At 39.3% G+C, this 18,865-nt stretch overlaps 1 protein-coding gene across 3 annotated transcripts; it reads left to right on the top strand.

The window, feature by feature from the left end:
- The first annotated feature begins 1,162 nt into the window (after positions 1–1,162).
- Positions 1,163–15,912, top strand: LOC123518068 (glucose dehydrogenase [FAD, quinone]-like). Of its 3 annotated transcripts, none has more exons than XM_045278641.1 (15): positions 1,163–1,442; positions 2,741–2,855; positions 6,602–6,720; positions 8,090–8,295; positions 8,878–9,067; positions 9,738–9,872; positions 10,379–10,500; positions 10,798–10,851; positions 11,375–11,488; positions 12,265–12,418; positions 12,746–12,900; positions 13,523–13,700; positions 13,803–13,873; positions 15,319–15,491; positions 15,723–15,912. In XM_045278641.1, the coding sequence occupies exons 3-15, from the start codon at positions 6,618–6,620 to the stop codon at positions 15,880–15,882; spliced, it is 1,815 nt and encodes a 604-aa protein (XP_045134576.1). In that variant the 5' UTR covers positions 1,163–1,442; positions 2,741–2,855; positions 6,602–6,617; the 3' UTR covers positions 15,883–15,912. The 3 variants fall into 3 exon arrangements, with proteins under 3 accessions (XP_045134576.1, XP_045134575.1, XP_045134574.1); XM_045278640.1 differs by having other exon boundaries at positions 6,578–6,720; XM_045278639.1 differs by lacking the exons at positions 1,163–1,442; positions 2,741–2,855 and having other exon boundaries at positions 5,811–6,720.
- Positions 15,913–18,865: the final 2,953 nt, after the last annotated feature.

Here is an 18,865-nt window from a genome sequence, read left to right as displayed (position 1 = left end):
AATATGGCAGTCAATTACCTTCTTGATAATAAATGAGTTAACTAATTAGAGAGGCGGGTGTTCGTCTTAGAGTGAAGAGTCACATAAGTCGCTTTGGTGGGGTCGATAGACAGTCAGCTGGCAGTCGGTGCTTGTCGATCAGTATGAAGAAGCAAAGCTAAAAACACGGGGCAATTGGATTCCTAACTTCATTTAACTAATGTCAAAGCCTGATGGGCGTACAAATAATCCTCAGAGGTGGGTCAAGAACAGAGCGCAGGACGCGTGTTTGTACACGGTGTCTGAGCCGACTCTTGAGAGATTAATTTTTTTTTTTTTTTTTTGGCCATCACCCTGGCATGGGTATTAGGCCAATTTTTATATTTTTTATTTATTCTTTTTATTCTAATTTATGAATTTGGCAGTTTTTAATATATACAATTGCTTATTTACTTAATGTAACTTTTTAATTGTTTATTTATTTATTTATTTTATTTTTTGATATTTTTTGAATAATAACATTATGTACACACTCATAATTTCATACACGCTTCATTTACACAGGAATCTTACTTCTATCTCAAAACTATTATCCTTTGTCAGGGCATGTGGGAGGGAGGGATTACTCACAAGCACACAGGGTGGCTACGTAGCATCACTATATATACGTATTGCACATATTACATGAACAGGGAAAACATTCACATCAGATCACGCAAGACTGAAATCATACATATTTTCATACTTTTATTTACATACGTAATATTGTTGAAATATTTACAGTGCAAAATGAATATATACACATTTATCACAACTCTCTGATTAAATTGGCCTCAGTCAGGTAAATCATCAATCTATCGACCACTGAGAGAAATTAAATAGTCTGCCTTTTAAGCACCTCATTTCTTGTCCCGCGGGAGTTGCCAACACTCGCTGTACAACTAGATACAATTTGATATATACTGCTTTGACAAATAACCAAAGCTGAACACGATAACGAAGAGAAAGATGTCACAATAACCAGTAAATCATTGTGTGATATTTTTACTAGTATAGTATCTCATTGATAATAGATTTAGTAATAGATAGTTATCACACACGTAGTGCGTTCACATACATACCTTCTGCTACTGGTTAAAACGGCAGTATTGGTATTGTGGTGGCGGTGGTGGTAACAGTGGTGGTGGCGGTGGGCTATACTGACCCATACACACCCACACACAGCCATAAACACTCAAAAAACACTCTTTTATACCGAAAACACTCGTAAACACACTCGAAACATCCCACACACATCCAGAACATGTCTACACACACACGTAAAGTGAAGTGAAGTGTTACTATATTACCGACAGTTTTCAAGCAGCACCAAACACCAGTTAAGCACCAGCACCAATCTGCAAGACAAACAGTGCAAGCCTTCGCCACAACCCTCTACACAGCCATATCTTCATCAATTAAAGGTATTTATAAAGCCATTCACTTACTGTCAAGATTCCTTTACATATGAGTGAAAACAGTACGCAAATATTTAAGTGATAGGTATAAAAAAAAGCAGTGTCAGTATTAACAGCTGATATTTGCTTCCTTCACTTACGGTAAGCCAAACATGTGTCAGAATTCAGCCACTAGTCTAACATTTCATATCCCATGGTCAAAAGTTCCCTATACGGCTTAATTTTGGCTTGGTGAGATGATAAAGGTAACATATGGAGCGCGCTCCCGGTGTTGCCTCTGGGGCCCGTCCCTCTGAGGTCCCCAAGCCATCACCCGCCCCCCCAGCAGCCTGCGGGGTCAAATACTTTTTTTCAAATATTTCCTAACTGTAATATTACATTTCAATGGTATGTTTTTATGGTTTCTATAAATGTTTCGTTGTGTTTGAAGTGTTTTCCACCGCGCGTGTGTTGAGTAAATTGTTTAGTTGTGTTTTATGGCGTATGTTAAAGGCTTTTTAACGGTCAAAAATTTTACTTTCCCATTTTGAGTTTTTTTTTGTATTTGAAGATATAAGTAGGCCTCTATTGTATCAAAAAATCGTCTATGATCTTTTAAGGGTGAAATATATAACCTTTGATGCTGTTGAACAAAAGTCTTATTTTTCTTTATTTTATTTGCTCACGTTTCTGCTTCTCGTTCTAACTCGCTGTAGAAAGCCTTAAAAGATAGCTCAGACTCCCTGAAATGTGGTAAAGTACTCGCCAAGTGAAAATGGCTTGACTTTCCAGGACGTTTCAGGAAAGTTATTGTTGAAAATGTTTTATACTTTTAACGTAATTAATTCAGACAATTTTTAAAAACTAGCTGAACTGGATACATTTTGATATTTTGAAAATGTTTAAATATTTATCACATCATAAAATGTCATGCATTCGGTCATGGCTTCGTTTTTTTTTTACTAAAAGTCATTTTTTAAATCAAATTATTTACGTAATCTAGCTGAGTCACCCCAGTTCCCGTTCTCTCTGATGACCACAGTCCAGGTGGTGACTCATCATAGCCCTGGGCTGGCGCCTCTTTTTCCAACACACCAGTTCATCAATATTTTGCCTAATATCTAGTGATTTCCACGTATCTTCGTGTGTTTCTAGGTTCAGGTGTGTAGATATTGGTAGCAGGAGGAGGAAGAAAGGAGAAATAAAGGAGGATAAGGAGGAAGGAAGGAGGAAAAGGAGCAGCAGCCAATTAAGCCACAATACTTAAGTCACCCTCCATTTCCTCAATATTTTGTCTAACATCTAGTGTTTTGATGTGTTTCTAGGCTCAGGTCTGTAGATGGAAGCAATAGAAGAAAGAAGGAGAAACAATGGAGGAGGATGAAGAAGAAATGCGAAATAGAGGCGCAATAGGAGAAGGAACCAAGGTGTAATAATTAGGTAAGTGTCCTATTTAATCTTAACGTTCTTTATAATGCATACTGTTGGTTTAGGGATATATTTGGGGTGTTTCAAGTATGTTCAGTAGTGTTACAGGCTGTTATGAGTATATTTTGGTGTACTTTCCATGTTTTCAGTGTGTTTTAGGCCTTATAGGTATATTTTGCGTACCTTGAGTATGCGGACTGAGAAGTGTTTCAGTATTTGCATGTTTTGAGTAAGAGGTTGTGTGGTATTTCGAGTGTTTTTGGGTTAATTTTGAATGTTTTAAGCTGTGTGGATGTGTGTTAGGAATCTTTTAGATGTGTGTGAGGGTGATTTGGGTATATAATGGGTATTTCTAGTGATTATTAGATGTGTTTGAGGATATTTTGAGGTGTTGCATGGGTTTTTGGGTGTAGTAGGGGATGATATTGAGTGTTGTAAGTGGTTTGGGTGTGTGGGGGTGATTTTAGGTTTATATTGGATGTTTCTAGTGAGTTTTAGTTGTGTCTTGGTGCATTTTGAGGTGTTGCATGGTATTTTGAGTTGTTTAATGTTAGTTTTGAGTGTTTTAAATTATTTGGGTGTGTATGGGGTGATTTTGGCGTATAGTTGTGTTTGTAGAGAATGTGTATGTATTTTGGTGCCTTTTGAGAGATTGCTTGGTTTTATAAGTGAGTTTTGGGTTAGTTTTGAGTTTTGTAAGTGGTTTGTGTGTGTATTTGGGTGGTTCATATATTATTTGTGCAATTTCTTTGAATAATGGATACAAGCTTGCCTGCAGTACACATGATTGTATCATACTCTACTTCGCTCATCTGTAGATATTGGCATTTGCAAGATTCCTAAATAATATTAATGATAACATTCTTATAAATAAGCACTATACAGTATAGTGATTTGTAACTCATGTTTATCTACTATCTGTATTCATGTGGAACCGTTAAAGCGGAACTGTTTCCAAGAATTGGAACCGGATCGATCTACCGCCAGTTCACAAGATTTCCAGGGGTACTTAGGCTAGTCTAATATCCTTTGCAGTATACCATCCCACGTTGAGTTAGTGTCAGTTCACTGTTCAGTGTCAGATTACAGGAGGTTCGGGTTATGGTCTTATAACTAAGAGTGTTCTTAACGAGAAAATGGTTGAGAACCTCGATCTACTATAGTCACAAATACGAATATGAACTCAAGGGAAGTTCCGAGTGGTGGTTCCTGGATGAAATCTAATTGCTTATCTAAGGCTGTCTTCATCATATACAGAATAACAGTACATCCCACAGCCTCTCACCACTTAAAAATATATCACATGAACTACATTTAAGATTCTGCCACTGCCACATGCCCTAGTGCTCCCTGGCCATGCAGTATCTTAATTACTATGCCCAGCGCCAGCAGTCCTTTGGTTACTATCGCAGCAATTCTCCTCTCTCTGCCTTACTTTTCTGTCCAAGCATGCTAATTAACGCATTCCCAAACTTTCCATCGTCTTATACCAACTACTTTTAACAGGCTCTTTAATTAAGAAGGTAAAAATTTTTCAGGCGAGGTTTCAATCGAAAAAAAAAACTTTTAAAAATATACTACGGTAATAATTAGAACAGCAGCACGATAACGTATGTGGATCATCTCTATGAACTAAAAAAAAAAAAAAAAAAAAAAAAAAAATTTAGCCTACTGCATCTAATAATCCAATACTTTTTTTTCTTTACAAGTATGAAGTTTCATAACATATATCAACAGAAAACATATGATAGATGTGTGATGAATGAACGCACGATAGATAACACGCACTTAATAAATAGGTCGACAAGAAACCCCTACACACAAAAGCAGCAGAAGATCGAACGAGAGAAGACGAAAAAAGAGACGAAAGGCACTCATACCTACATGCAGTGAGAAAGCTTACGTGGTGAAATGAAATTCACCACACACACACACACACACACACACTGTGGAAAGCGCGAACAAGAACAAGAAATGAGAGAGAGAGAGAGAGAGAGAGAGAGAGAGAGAAAGAGAGAGGAAAGCCAAATAGATACGTCGGCCAACACACCAATCACGTAAAAAAAAAAAAAAAAAAAGATTGTAAGATGAAACTCGCGAGGAAAGAGCAGACGGTAAAAGAGGATGAAGGAGAGAGGAAAGCTCGATCTTTATGTACACACACACACACACACACACACACACACACACACAAAAAAAAAAAAAAAAAAAAACAAGATCTAGTGATGTTCGATAGTAAGATATGAAACTTGATCTCTCCCGTGGTCAGGAATGCGGAAGGAATAACAAACGAACGAGAGAGAAAGGAAAGAAAGAGGGCGGGAGAGGAAAGCTGATGAGGCCGGGTCACATGGTATCATGATGACATCCTTTTGCTTTCTTGCACGCCGGAGAGAGAGAGAGAGAGAGAGAGAGAGAGAGAGAGAGAGAGAGAGAGAGTAAATATATGTAACATGACTTGCTTCGATATATAGCCTGGAGGGAAATGGAAAGTGGGAAATACTGTCTCTCTCTCTCTCTCTCTCTCCACTGAACAAAATCACCATTCCCGAGTGACAATTCATCATAAGAATCTTGAAGTAACTTTTATCTGAGCATTAGTTGCTATATATATATATGATGCTGGGTTTACCTCTACTCGTCCCTGGTCGCCTTTCTACTCCGCTAGCTGCCAAATGCTTATCAATCAAGATACCCAAGCCTGCTTTCTACTTCCTGTCATTCGCAATCTCATGCTTGTTGGATGCTGCCGAGGGAAAGAAAACGGATGGCACGGCACACACACACACACACACACACACACACACACACACACACACACACACACACACACACTCTAAGATGGATAGATTAAAGCCAAATACATGAATAAGAAATTCCGAAGAGATAAACGGTTTGCTATCAGATAATGCTAATTAATAGAATAATAAACTTAGAAAAGTAAAGCAATTACAAATTAGAGTGCTTGTAAAAAGATGGATCAGAGAGAGAGAGAGAGAGAGAGAGAGAGAGAGAGAGAGAGAGAGAGAGAGAGAAACTTGCTTGACTGGGTTTGCAATGCACACACCACTGCCTTTCCTTCTTTCCCTCCCAGTCAAACATCTAGAGAGTGGTGTGAGTGGTGTGTGCCTACTGAGTAACCCCTGTGTCACCTACAACACAATACTTACACAAAACTTTATGTAAGAGGGAGACTGGCACAGAGTAAGAAAGAGAAAAAAGTTGCCCCAATGATGTCCCAGTCTCTAAAGAAATAAGAAAAGAAAAAATTATCCAAAACTAGAGGGTAAGTGTTGAAAGTAAAACTATAGATGTTAAACACCCATTAAATGCCACTAGAAACACTCAGTGACATGAACAACAGAAAGAACAATGTAACTCAAGTTTATATATACCAACTAAATGGTTTAAATGTTACAATCAGAAATTAAGAAAAGTACATGGCAAAAGTGCTGTTGATCTATAGAAAGCATCTGATCATATCAAACATACTATTAGCCATCATCAGTTAAAACATTCATGTATATTCTCCTCTTGAAACTAATGTATGTATGTACTTAACTCATTTTCTTCTAAAAATTTTCTCATCTGGTAATATATTTCTAGTGTTTTCTTTTTCTGTCCTTTGACTGTCATAGGTATAGCAAATCTCTCTCTCTCTCTCTCTCTCTCTCTCTCTCTCTCTCTCTCTCTCTCTCTCTCACACACACACACACACACACCATGTCATCTAGTGTGCTGCAAGCCATCTCATCCAGAGTACTTGTGGGCTCCATGCTGCCCCTACTTCAAGCTGTCCTACACACTATGGTGAAGGAGGCAGCTTTGAGCTATGATAGACCTCAAGAGTTCTACAGCCAATATGACTTCATTATAGGTAAGTCTCTGTGACAAGCTCTCTGTTTCTTTTCTTATGACTTCTCCTCCTCTTCCTCTGTTTTTGCTCTCTTTTCTATTTTACTCTTTCTTCTTTATTTACCTGTTCGTTTGGTTACACAGTTTTACTCTCTCTCTCTCTCTCTCTCTCTCTCTCTCTCATTTACTTCCTTCTCCTCCATCTATGTCTGCTATTCTGCTTATTTCACCGTTTCCTTCCTGTACTTTCTCCTTCGCAGTGTTTATTATTCTCATTATTTCAGTGTCTTTCTTTTACTTCCTTCTCTTTCACCATCTATTTTTTTCATTTATTATTTTTTTTACGGTAAGGCTTATAGCGCCTGTAGGCACACTTGAAGAGTGTATGGGAAGCGCTGTTCAGCTTCCGACCATTAGTGGCGCAGGCAGTTTTATTTATAGTGGTACCCATATTAGGGCCCATATCACCGCCCAAGCTCATCTTGAGTGTAACCACCTAGAACCTGGATATCATGGTGATATGTAGGTAACTTTAAACCACTCGACAAATGGCAAAGTGTTTTGAGGCTGTATGTGGTGGGATTCGAACCTACGCGTGGACGTCTGTCCGATCCCATGCTCACCACCTTATCCACTATGCTATCCTATTTCTCTAACTGTATGCTAAACAGTTTATTAACCACAAACAGCCTTGTAAGGATTCTCAGAGGACAACATAAAAAATGTCAGAGATATCAAGAACTTGTATTTCTTACTGTCTCCAGTCACATTACCATATCACACTCCTCTGCATTACACAACAAAATCCTGCAATTTTTGAAGCACAACAAAGAAACAGATAAATTATTCTGAAGATGGAAATATACACCATGAGATCTCCTCACTGGGAAATGACTCTGTGATAGAGTTAAAAAGTACAGCATCAAAAAGATTACAGGTTCCAATGATACTTTTGGGGGCCTGAATATTTAAGTCATTATAATCACTGGAAGCTTTACCTGATCCACTGACATGGAGTGAAAGTACATCTTAGACACTGCCACCCATAAACTGCTTTTTTCAATGATAATTTTGTGAGTCCTCTATATCCTGAGCCATTACAACATTATATTTTTGGTAGACATGGAGGTACAGAATCTTAAGCATTGCCATCATAACATTACTTAGTTCTAAGATCATTTTGAGATCCCTGTATACCTTGAGTCATTATAACAATACTGTATTTAATCTCTAGAGGTCTTACCTGATCCCCTGACATGGAAATAAAAATGCAGCAACTTAGATAACACCTAAAGAGTGCTGAATCTGATATGTAATTACATGTCTTGAGTCACTACAGCAATGTTGTAGCACTAGGAGCCTTACCTGAACAATCATTATGCCTCCTTCAGTTGGTGCAGGGACAGCAGGCAGTGTGGTTGCAGGCCGGCTGGCTGAGGTGCCATGGTTCAGGGTCTTGGTGCTGGAGGCTGGAGGAGTGCCTTCTCCTGAGACTTATGCACCTGGCTTGGCATCACTTGGCTTTTTAAACACAAGTAACACATGGAATTACATCACTGAACCACAGCAGCACAGCCTCGGCAACTTTGTGAATCAGGTAAGGTATGTTGTGTTAGTTACATTGAAACACATGAAAACATACCATTATATTACAGTTAAACACATGGAAGCAGACGGTTAATGTATAAACTATCCAATGAACATCAATCATATAATGTATACCCTCTGAAAAACTAGTCCATCAACATGCTAGTCTCCTAAACAAGACACAAAATAATGATGTTTAGTATTCAGGGATGTTTTCAGGATTTCCAGTGATAGTTTGATATAGATTCTGCTGGGAGTTACTAGGGTGCCTGCATATTTTTAGTGGTATGTTAGTCAAGCTTTTGCACTAAAAATGCTTTTGTGGAAGTTATTAGGAGGTGCTTTTAGTGATATTTCAACAAAGATTCTGCAATGTTAATAAGAAAAACTCCCTTTGAGAATTTGAATAAACATATCTGTGATTCTCTAGTGCACCAAACCTTTCAAGAGTTACAGCTCTCTTACCTCCTATGACAAGTTTGATCACACAGATATACAACAAGCATACAAGAAAACATGGAGACTGCAGAAGGTTAATTGACATGCACAGGGCAACTTAATGCACTAACACTTACCCTGATATGGTGAGCAGCAAGCACCCCTTCCCATGGCTCGTGTGGTGGGCGGCACCTCCACCATGGGAGGAATGGTGTACTCTCGTGGTGACCCTCGTGACTATGACAACTGGGAGACCCTCGGCAACTCTGGCTGGGACTATGACAGCATCCTCTACTACTTCAGGAAGGCGGAGGACTACCTGGGAGGTCATCTAGGGGAGACAGGTGAGGAAAATGCTAGATGATTTTTGAAACGATTAAAATCAGTAAATTCATAACTTGATGGACTATTTGAAGGGAGACCTTATATTTCCAGATGTCTGGAAATTTGCTCTATCTGATGAATAATACAGTGAAGTCTCTTTTAGCAAACTCAGGCTGTTACATAAATGAAGACACTCAATAATATGTACATTTATGTTATGCTTCTCTGTTGCTGCCTATAATCTTTCTAATTGCTTTCATGTTTGTGTTCTTCCTCCCTTAATTCTTCTTTCATATATTATCATCTCTTGGTGTTGCTTGGGTTATGACAGATTCAAACAGCAGCTATTTGAATTTTCCTAACATTCACTAAACACAATTTTTGCTAAAAGACTTTAATGATCACTGGATGAAAAAAAAAGTTCAAATATAACAAACTGGGCTACTCCTTAAACAGATATCAAGCATTTCTATCTATCTGTCTGTCTATATGCCATGTGGGTAGTCCTACACAGGGTGACCCAGACAAAGCATCACACTCATACAAACAAACACCAGTCACACTCTTAGAAGGCATTTACTGTACTAATGTCTTTCTCCATTCCAGACAAGCACTTCACACTCATACACACATCAATCACACTCTCAGTCCCATGATGAACATTTACTCTGTTAAAATCTATATCCCCAGAGACTTATCATGGCAGAGGAGGACCCATGGCAGTTAGCCCAGACCCCAGTGAAGGGCATTTATCGGATGCCTTCCTGAGGGCTGGGGAAGAGCTTGGCTATGACACACTGGATCTAAATGGCCCGTACCAGATGGGTAAATACAAAGACCTCACAGTATACAGGACAACTGATGCAATAATGAGTTTAAGCTTACAAAAGTTAAATTTTAATATACATAAGAAGGAATTGGTTCTAAAACATGGTTCATTAATCGAGATGTTAGTGAAGAGTTTTTAGGCAACTTTTAAAGAAGATTAAATAAATTTGTAATACATATGCAAGTTTAATGTAGGATCTGCCAAATGCCTTCTAATAGCTTACCTTTTTTTTTTTTTTCTAATAATGAACAAAGAGGGCACAGCACAACCAAGTTCATCCATAGGTTGACCTCTACCTAATAGTACCAATCTAGACACTTCCTCCTTCTTTGCTCTAACATTCTACTTCTACCTACACCTCTCACAAATGTACCTTTTTCTCTTCTCCAAAAAACACATTGTCATATCAACACCTTCAATCTCAATGTAATGAAACTGCATGTAAGCGGAACAGAAGGTGAATATATAATAGCAAGTATAAGTTATAACTATTCCAAATCAGGATTCTCCAGGCCTCATTATAACATAAGGAAAGGTGTGAGGTCATCTACTGCTGGGTCATACCTCCAACCAGCCTTGTCCTGGTCAAATCTACACATCCTTCATAGCTCCACTGTCACCAAGGTAAACACTACTTGCTATGAATGCCCTGCTCTCCTCTTACCTCTATTAGATGTACTACCTTTCACCTGTCTATTTTGTGTCATTGGCTGGATATAAGTCTTATGTTACCCTACTCAAATTCTTCAACTATAACATCTGCAGTCTATTAATATCTCTTCACTTTCCATGACTTCTACATCTGTAACTTACTAATACTTTATCAATCTTAATTAACTCTGTCTTGAAGAAATGCCCTTAACGCAAATAAGGCACGTTGAAATACAATATGCATCTAAGTAACAATTTGCTCCCACACAGGTCTTGTTCAAGGGAAAAAAGGCCACTGGAGTCCTGTTTGAGTATGAAGGGAAGGTGAGTGACAAAGGTAATTCTTTTCTTTAATCTAAGCTAACCATGTCAAGTTCATATTCAGCCACCATTTAGTCTTCTGTCAATCAGTATGTGCAGGCAACCTAAGGAACACAAACATGAACACGAACACACACATGCACACATAGGCAGATGGGTTACTTTTGGGGTTATTTCCTGTAGCATAATAACACACCAAAGTCTTGTATAAAATTCAAATTAATCCACCATCAAGTTTCCCATTATTGCTTATGAGTCTATCTGTGTAAGACAGCACACAAGAAGGCTGACTAAGTAAAAGTTTGTTATATGTTTTGACTCCTTTCATTTCACAGTGCACTGTATTTTTTATTTCAAAATATTATGTAATATTTGCAAATCAATTATCAAATACAATTAATAAGTTTAAGATACATATTCTATGGTTTAAACTATAAACACAAGTATTTCAGGGCACTGTAGGGATGCTTCTCCTTATTCATGGGAGACTCTGGTACTTACCTCTCTGGCTTCCTCTTTGGTGCAGACCTTCCAAGTGACAGCTGAGCGTGAGGTGGTGCTGAGTGCCGGGGTTGTGGCCACTCCAAAGTTGTTGTTGATGTCTGGTGTGGGCCCCCAGCAACACCTCAAGGACCACAAGGTGAAGATCCTCCCCTGAAAATTCTCAATGGATGTTTATATATTTCAGAGTAGGAGTTTTGTGAGGCCTGTTAGGTGGTACTGTCTTGTGAGGTGGGAAACACAGTGCCTGACAGTTCTCACACTTAGTCTGTGTTTTGTGTAATGTCATTCAGTGGGTTCTTTGCTTTGTAAAGTGATGCAATAGCACCAGTGTTGCTGTCAAGGGATACTGGTCTGTACTTTATCATTATCCACATAAAGGGCAAAATAATTAAATAATCCATGTGTCTTAAAGAACATAAAAGACAAAATCTGTTCAACAAAGATCTTTTGGCCTTAAATGACCTTGATATTGGGCAGTGAGTCAGTATCAGATGTCTTATATCCATTACTTATACAAAGCTGTAATGTATCCGATAAATCTAATCTGATACAAGATACGTCTCATAATTCAAATATTTTTAATCAGGATTCATTTGTATTATTTACAATGTAAAGAGGCTATGCTGCTAATGCAACTGTTCACATGTGCATAGAAACACCTCCCCTAACACTTTTAAAATTGAAAGACTCCTTTATCACTTACAAGGGAATGCACAAGACATGGCTTAATGCTGTGCATGGAGAAAAACTGCATTAACAAGACTGCTTTAGCTGTAAAGTGTGAACTCCTGCATTATGCTATGATATGACCAATGCTATTATTTTGTTCTCTATACTCTTTGAGCTTGTATCTTTTAGGTTTTGTATCTTCTAGAAGCTAAGAACATGATGCTTTTACTTTTGCTTGCATAGATTGATGTGGTAGCAAACCTGGCTGGTGTGGGCCAGAACCTGTGGGACCACCTGGGTGTATATGGGCTGGTGTGGACCCTGCCTGGCCCTCCTCCCCACTCTAGTCCTTTGTTCAACACTACAGCAATGCACCAATATGTACGCCACAGGGCAGGTGAGTCCCAAGCACCACTTCTGTGTCCATCTCATTTCTCCATAAAATCTGGATGTACTTTTATCCCTCGCACTTGAAAATTAGAATATAATAAAATAAAATAAATGAAGCTGCAGGAATCCATCGGCTGTAAATGTGGCAGTCTGTATAAAACATGCTTATCTATTTCCTCAATTATATGTTTGTCCAATCTTCTCTTAAGCACTATTAGAAATATAGCAAAAGGAAAGCTGCAAGAATCTTTAGTGAAAGTTCTTAATGTTAAGGATAATGATGGAAATGAATACTGATAATTATTACTAATCCAATGTGTGGTCCATGGTGCAGGGCCCTTCTCAGCACCCCCAACACAGTGCAGCATAGCTAGGGTGGAGGTGGAGGAGGGCAAGAATCAGTCAGGCATTGGTATCCTCTTTAGTCCAGTCTCCTTCCACATGGACCAAGGCCTCCCCACACCTTACACCTACAGGATGGACAAGCAGGTAAGATCAATGGAAAACTTTACAAGCTGCCATTCATTATTCATTATATATGGTAGATAAAAAAAAAACTATATCACACATAATGCATCACATATAAACTTTCACTGGAATTAAGAAAACACTAAAAACACTTCAATATATCATCAACCTATTTTGGAGTATGTTGAAGGTGTGAATTCTTGTTAATTATTACTAGAATTATGAAAACATGAACCATTTCCATTTGAGATTCTTTTAACATAGAGAATCCTTGTTGAACTACCACCAGACTTATAACACTAGTAATTTCTCCTTGAGGTTCTTGAAGGTAAAGAATATTTATCAAACTACCAGTAAAATCCTGCAAACATCTCTGAGTAACTTCCATGAGAGTCTACAATCTACTGAAAGCAACTGAGATAAAAAATCAAACTAATATAGGAACCATCAGCATCAGAAATGCTAAAGAATGGATTCCTTAGACTATAATGTGCTGACAAATCTACCATAAGCATCATATGAGTGTAATGAGGTTGACAGGTTTTACTAAGCTGGTTCTCAACTTCATCTTTATAGTAATGAATCTCAGCCTGAAAAATGTTAAAGAATTAATTCAATGACATCACAATATGTTATCTGACAGATATACCAAGAGTATTATGGGAGTGTGCTGGGCAAGGCAGGCTTTACCATGCTGGTGTCTATGCTTCACCCAAAGAGTACAGGAACCATCAGTCTCCTCTCCACTGATCCTAGGGATCCTCCAGTCATTGACCCTCAGTTCCTCAGCCATCCTGATGACCTCCACACACTCGTCAAGGGTGAGTGGGGTACCTTACATTTATGTCACTGGAAAAAAAAAAGCCTGAGGATACTACTATGTTTCCTGACGCTTTCTGTGCATGTTTTGTGTCTCCCATCAGGAATACAGCTTGCCTTCAAGTTAGCCAACACTGATGCCCTCAAGAATCTTGGAGCAAAATTCCATGACAAAGTAAGTATCATGCATTGTGTTATTATAAAGAAAAGGCAAGTAAGTACATGAACTTCTCTCTCTCTCTCTCTCTCTTCTTACTCTTTCGTTTATTTCTTCATGCCTGACAAGTTCCTCTTGTGTCACTTCTCTCATACTTTTATACCTTCAAAATACAAACCACATTACAATATCCAAAGTTTAACTATATGCAACTTTTAATTCAGTGAAGTTTTCAACTAAATTTGGGTCATTATAAAAGGCAAGGAATTCAGTAATGAATATTTATCTAGTACCAGTTCTGAATGGCATGAAGACAAAAGAATAAGCAAAGGGATAAGAGTTATCACTGCCTACCACACATATAAGCCATGCCCAGTGTGTCTGCACCCACACAAGACTCAAATCATAGTTAGCTACTTTCAAATGTTTCAATGATCAAGAGTTTATTAAATACTTGTGTGATGGACTTCAAAATTATATGCATGACTAACTGAAGTAAAAACAGGATGTTACAAACTTGACTTACAGAGCTTCTTGAATGTGAGAATTGTGTGATTGACTAACAGGATTGTATACATTTTCTGCAACATTAAGGTTCATTATCCCAAGGGTTATTTGCATGACAAGCTGAAATAAAGACTAATAATAGCAATGTGTGTTGAATGCTTGTGAAAAAGACTTCAAGAATTGCTATGTAAGTGTAAGAACATTTCTCATCTCAAAATTGACTCAATCATTTGAAAATATGGATAATCTTACAAATAGCACCTCATAACAAAGCAGTAACATTTAGTGATGAAGTACAATACATTTCTCGTGGTTCTATTTGGGGGGACGGCCCTAGTGTGTACCATACAGGCTCTCAAGATCTGGTAGGTGTCCTAGTGGGGTGGTCCAGGGTTGAGGGTGCAGTCCCCATGGTTAGCATAGGTTTCTGATTGGTTAGACCTGATTAGGATAGAATATAGTGTCATAGCGTGGGGAATCTTTGGTGCTGCAGCTCCACCTCCAGTAAGGATAGGATAAGTTAGGTTAGAATAGTGTCCAAGGGATTAGAATTTGTTTGTGGTTGTGTTCAAATAGTGTCCTAGTGTTTACTGGGAGCCGAGACCATGCCCATTCACCCCCCCCCACACCTCACACACAAGGTTAAGGCAAAATTTCCAAAGGTTTTTCAGACTATGGGGCATCCCCAAGCTGCACCAGCTGAGAGATAAGTGATGGGATGCCTACACTATGGCTGTGTCAAATTCATTAAAATTTTTTTCAAAGTCCTTATATCACTCATATGTGGCTTTCCTCCAACCAAAACCCCCCAATTACCCAGTCCCCCAATGCTGTTGGGGCTGGGGAGGGTGAAAAAAGAATACATTAAGAAGTGCTATTGGTAAGATTTACCAAAAAATACAAATAGATAAATACAGACAAGAAAGTAGACACCAAATACTTCCTACCTTTCACAGCCAGTGCCGGGATGCAAGAAGAATAGTGACAAGGAGGATGATGATGAAGAGGAAGACCAGGAATACTGGAAGTGCTTCATTCAACACATGGCCTCCTCTCTGTGGCACCCAGCTGGCACCTGCAGGATGGGCCCCTCTAGTGACCCTCAGGCAGTGGTGGACAGCAGCCTGCGGTGAGTATCACGGGTATGAAGCTTTTAAACTTACATTCCTAATCCTTAAAGAGATGTGTGTTGAAAGGATCTGATATAGGTCTTTACTGCTGTGGAGGAAACAACGCCGAGTCATTTGTGAGCTTCAAAAGGATATTCAAAAAGATAAGTTTCTGGATGAGGACGACAGCTTATTTATAGGTGGACATAGACTAACATATTTCATTTCACCTGGCACTCCTGCTGCTGCAGAGTACATAGCGTGGAGGGTCTCAGGGTGGTGGACGCCTCCGTCATGCCGGCCACTGTATCGGGCGGCACAGCAGCGGCGACGGTCATGATAGCAGAGAAGGCAGCCGATGTCATCAAGGAAGACTGGGACATTGATGTTGACTATGACTTGATTTTATAATTACTAGACAATAAAGTGTAATTTGCCTTATATGTGGTGTATATGTGTGCTGTGCTCCGTTGTGGTTAATTCGTTGATACTAGAATCTACGCAATGATACTGTCTATTCTTCTTCATCTCTTGCTTTTCCCATATCTATATGGGGTCGCGGTTCCTTATCAGCCTTTTCCACTCTCTCTAATGCTTCCTCTCCACTGAGGTCCTTCTCTCAAGTCATCCCGTATACAGTCATCCCATATTCTTGGTCTTCCTCTTCCTCTTGCTCCTTCCACCTGTAACTCCATCATCCTTCTACCAATCCATTCTTCATCTCTTCTCTTACAATGTCCGTACCACTGAAGCCTTCTTTCTTGCATCTTCTTTCCCACTTGCGTTACCTTAACTGTCTATTAATTTACGTATCCTCTCCCCGTTACTTCAGAATGAGCTCCACACACATGGTGCTTCAAACAAGCCAAAACGCCACAATGTATGGAATAACTTGAAAAATAATAAGTAATGGGATTTAGAATATTGTGGAAAGTGTGTTGTAAGCACTGGGAAAATTGTCTTAGAAAGTCTTAAATATGAGGATAAAGGCGTGTTTATGACGTAAAAGATCGCTCTTGCTTCGAACTTTCGAAGCACGGTCTTTGTTCAGGGGCCTATGAACCCTGCTGGTGACGTCCTAGATGATACGTGACAGATGACGTACGTATCTAAGTGGCATTGTAAGGAAGACACATGTGGGGCGAATCACAACTCACCATTGAGAGAGAGAGAGAGAGAGAGAGCGTTGGGGGAGGGGGTGTCTTCATCGATACGACGTTACAAGTCGTCGAGGGAGTTTATTTTTTTTTTTCCTACGGGTAAGTGGGTAAGTGGGACCATGAACATAGTGTGTGTGTGTGTGTGTGTGTGTGTGTGTGTGTGTGTGTGTCATATGCATATGTAAGGCCTTCCATGACCACGCAGGCCCTTTCCTGACGCAATGGTGGAAAGAAAAAAAATCTACAAACGGTCATTAAATACGACACCAAAAACAATTTCTGGGTCAAAATTACCGTCATTATTTTCAACCTGATTCAAACCTGCTCCGTCTTTGGCAAATATATTCGTGTGTCGTGGCCTTTGGTTACTCTTTAGCTAAAGATGGGTAGCAACGATCACTTAGGAATTATGGTCACAGAATCAGCTGAGAAAGTTTATTTGCTTAAAATTATCGTCTCATATGATTATTGTCGTCGTCTCTTTCTGTGATGCGACAGCCGACAAGGAACACAGTTTTAATGGTAAAATTCTACGCTCACAAGAATAATGAGTGTTATTGCAGCTTCCAGACAACAAACACACATGAACAGAAAAGTCGTCAGTATCAAACGTCTGAGTGTGTAAAGTGTCTGCGGCACAAAGACTCACAGGCTGCAAGTGTTGCCTGGACTGCGTGGCGCCGGCCTTCCCAAGCGCAGCTCATCATGACCACTCGCACGCACACTCATGCTCAAAAGTAACTTTCCGCACCCACTCTCTCTTTGCTTTGCGTTTTACCTTAACATTAAGGCCTTTGATCTGCTGTCTCCTTACAAAGCCTTAACTAAAAGTTTCTCAGATCAGAGAATTCAGTTCCGTATTATGAAACGCCCGTATCTCTCTTCTTATAATAGTATATACTATTTGCAAAGGCCATAGAGCTGATGAGCAGTGTTCCCAAGTGTGTTTCTCCTGCTATTCTAACAACAACGTAATCTTGTTAATCTGTCACTAAAATCATAAAATAACACTCTCAAAATGTCGTCACTTCGTCAAGAACCCTGTGAATGTAGTGGATGTGCCGACGCACGCCAAAGTGTTTCATGATATGGTCTTTAATCCATTGACTACTGCGGCTTTCCATGAAATAGTTAAACCAAATTTACTACAGAAATTGAAGTGTATATTTTCCCAAAAGATACCTGTGATAGAAAAATGAGTGATAGAGAAACTAAGATATCTAAGTACATTCAGTCTCATTTAGACAAATTAAAAGTCCATGAACAGAGTGACTCAAATGAGCAAGTATTAGTGAGTCATCAGTAGTTAAGGGCCAGGTTGAAGGGCAGGTGCTAGGCACAGAGAACTTGAGTGCGGCATGTAACTCCGCTATTGACCACGGTCACCTAACACCCGTGACCACGAGCATGTATAAATAGACTCCTAGACACGCCTATTCAAGACTGCCATATAATCACCAAACTTACTCAACACGACACTGCCTCCACCTCTGCGTGACTCCCGACCTTCTACTTCTCCCTAACCTTCCTTCTTAGTCAAGCTCTTACACACGCTTATCCCCAGTAAAAACATACCCACTCTTAAAGATTACAACAGCCGCTGCAGTATCCTCCTCCTCTTCCTCAAAACACAAGCAAGTTACGAAGTTCCCCCGCAACTCCTCCTCAGAGTCGCTCGCATGAGTCACGGTCGTTGTTCCGAAATTAAGGTGAAAGGTAACTATATAGGAATAACAATCAAACCTACGTAGCTCATCTCTCTTTCTCTTTCTCTCTCTCTCTCTCTCTCTTAATTACACATGTCCATTTAAATACGCCTGATAGTGATCCCATGAGAGAGAGAGAGAGAGAGAGAGAGAGAGAGAGAGAGAGAGATTTTTTCACCCATCCACCGATCTCCCAAGTCTACCTCTGCCTCGCTTCTTACTCCTTCCATCCACCGTCCATGCCTGCTTATGTCCTACACATCCTTAACCCTTGCATACCCTAACATTCCAGTAAGTAACGTAAACTTCATACATTACTCTTGGAATCATGAAAACAACTCTGAAGCTGGGGATTTTGGCCACTAAGTTTGTGAAATGGGACAGTTACTTACCGTAGACTTTTCACTACCCAGTGTGGGAAAAGGTCATTAGGATTATTAATCTTTATCTTTTCGTTTATTCCTCCTGAAGTGTAGCTATTTATACTACTACTACTTCTACTACTACTACTACTACTACTACTACTAC

This window comes from Portunus trituberculatus, chromosome 43, assembly GCF_017591435.1.
Source record: "Portunus trituberculatus isolate SZX2019 chromosome 43, ASM1759143v1, whole genome shotgun sequence".
NCBI lineage: Eukaryota > Metazoa > Arthropoda > Malacostraca > Decapoda > Portunidae > Portunus > Portunus trituberculatus.
This window is presented reverse-complemented; position numbering and strand designations above follow the sequence as displayed.

Bases quoted from the DNA above. Each gene is read 5' to 3' on its own strand.
- LOC123518068 (XM_045278639.1), top strand. From the start codon at position 6,567: ATGTCATCTAGTGTGCTGCAAGCCATCTCATCCAGAGTACTTGTGGGC. The intron at 12,901-13,522 runs GTAAGATCAATG...GTTATCTGACAG, and splicing joins CCTACAGGATGGACAAGCAG to ATATACCAAGAGTATTATGG. The intron at 13,874-15,318 runs GTAAGTATCATG...TACCTTTCACAG, and splicing joins GAGCAAAATTCCATGACAAA to CCAGTGCCGGGATGCAAGAA.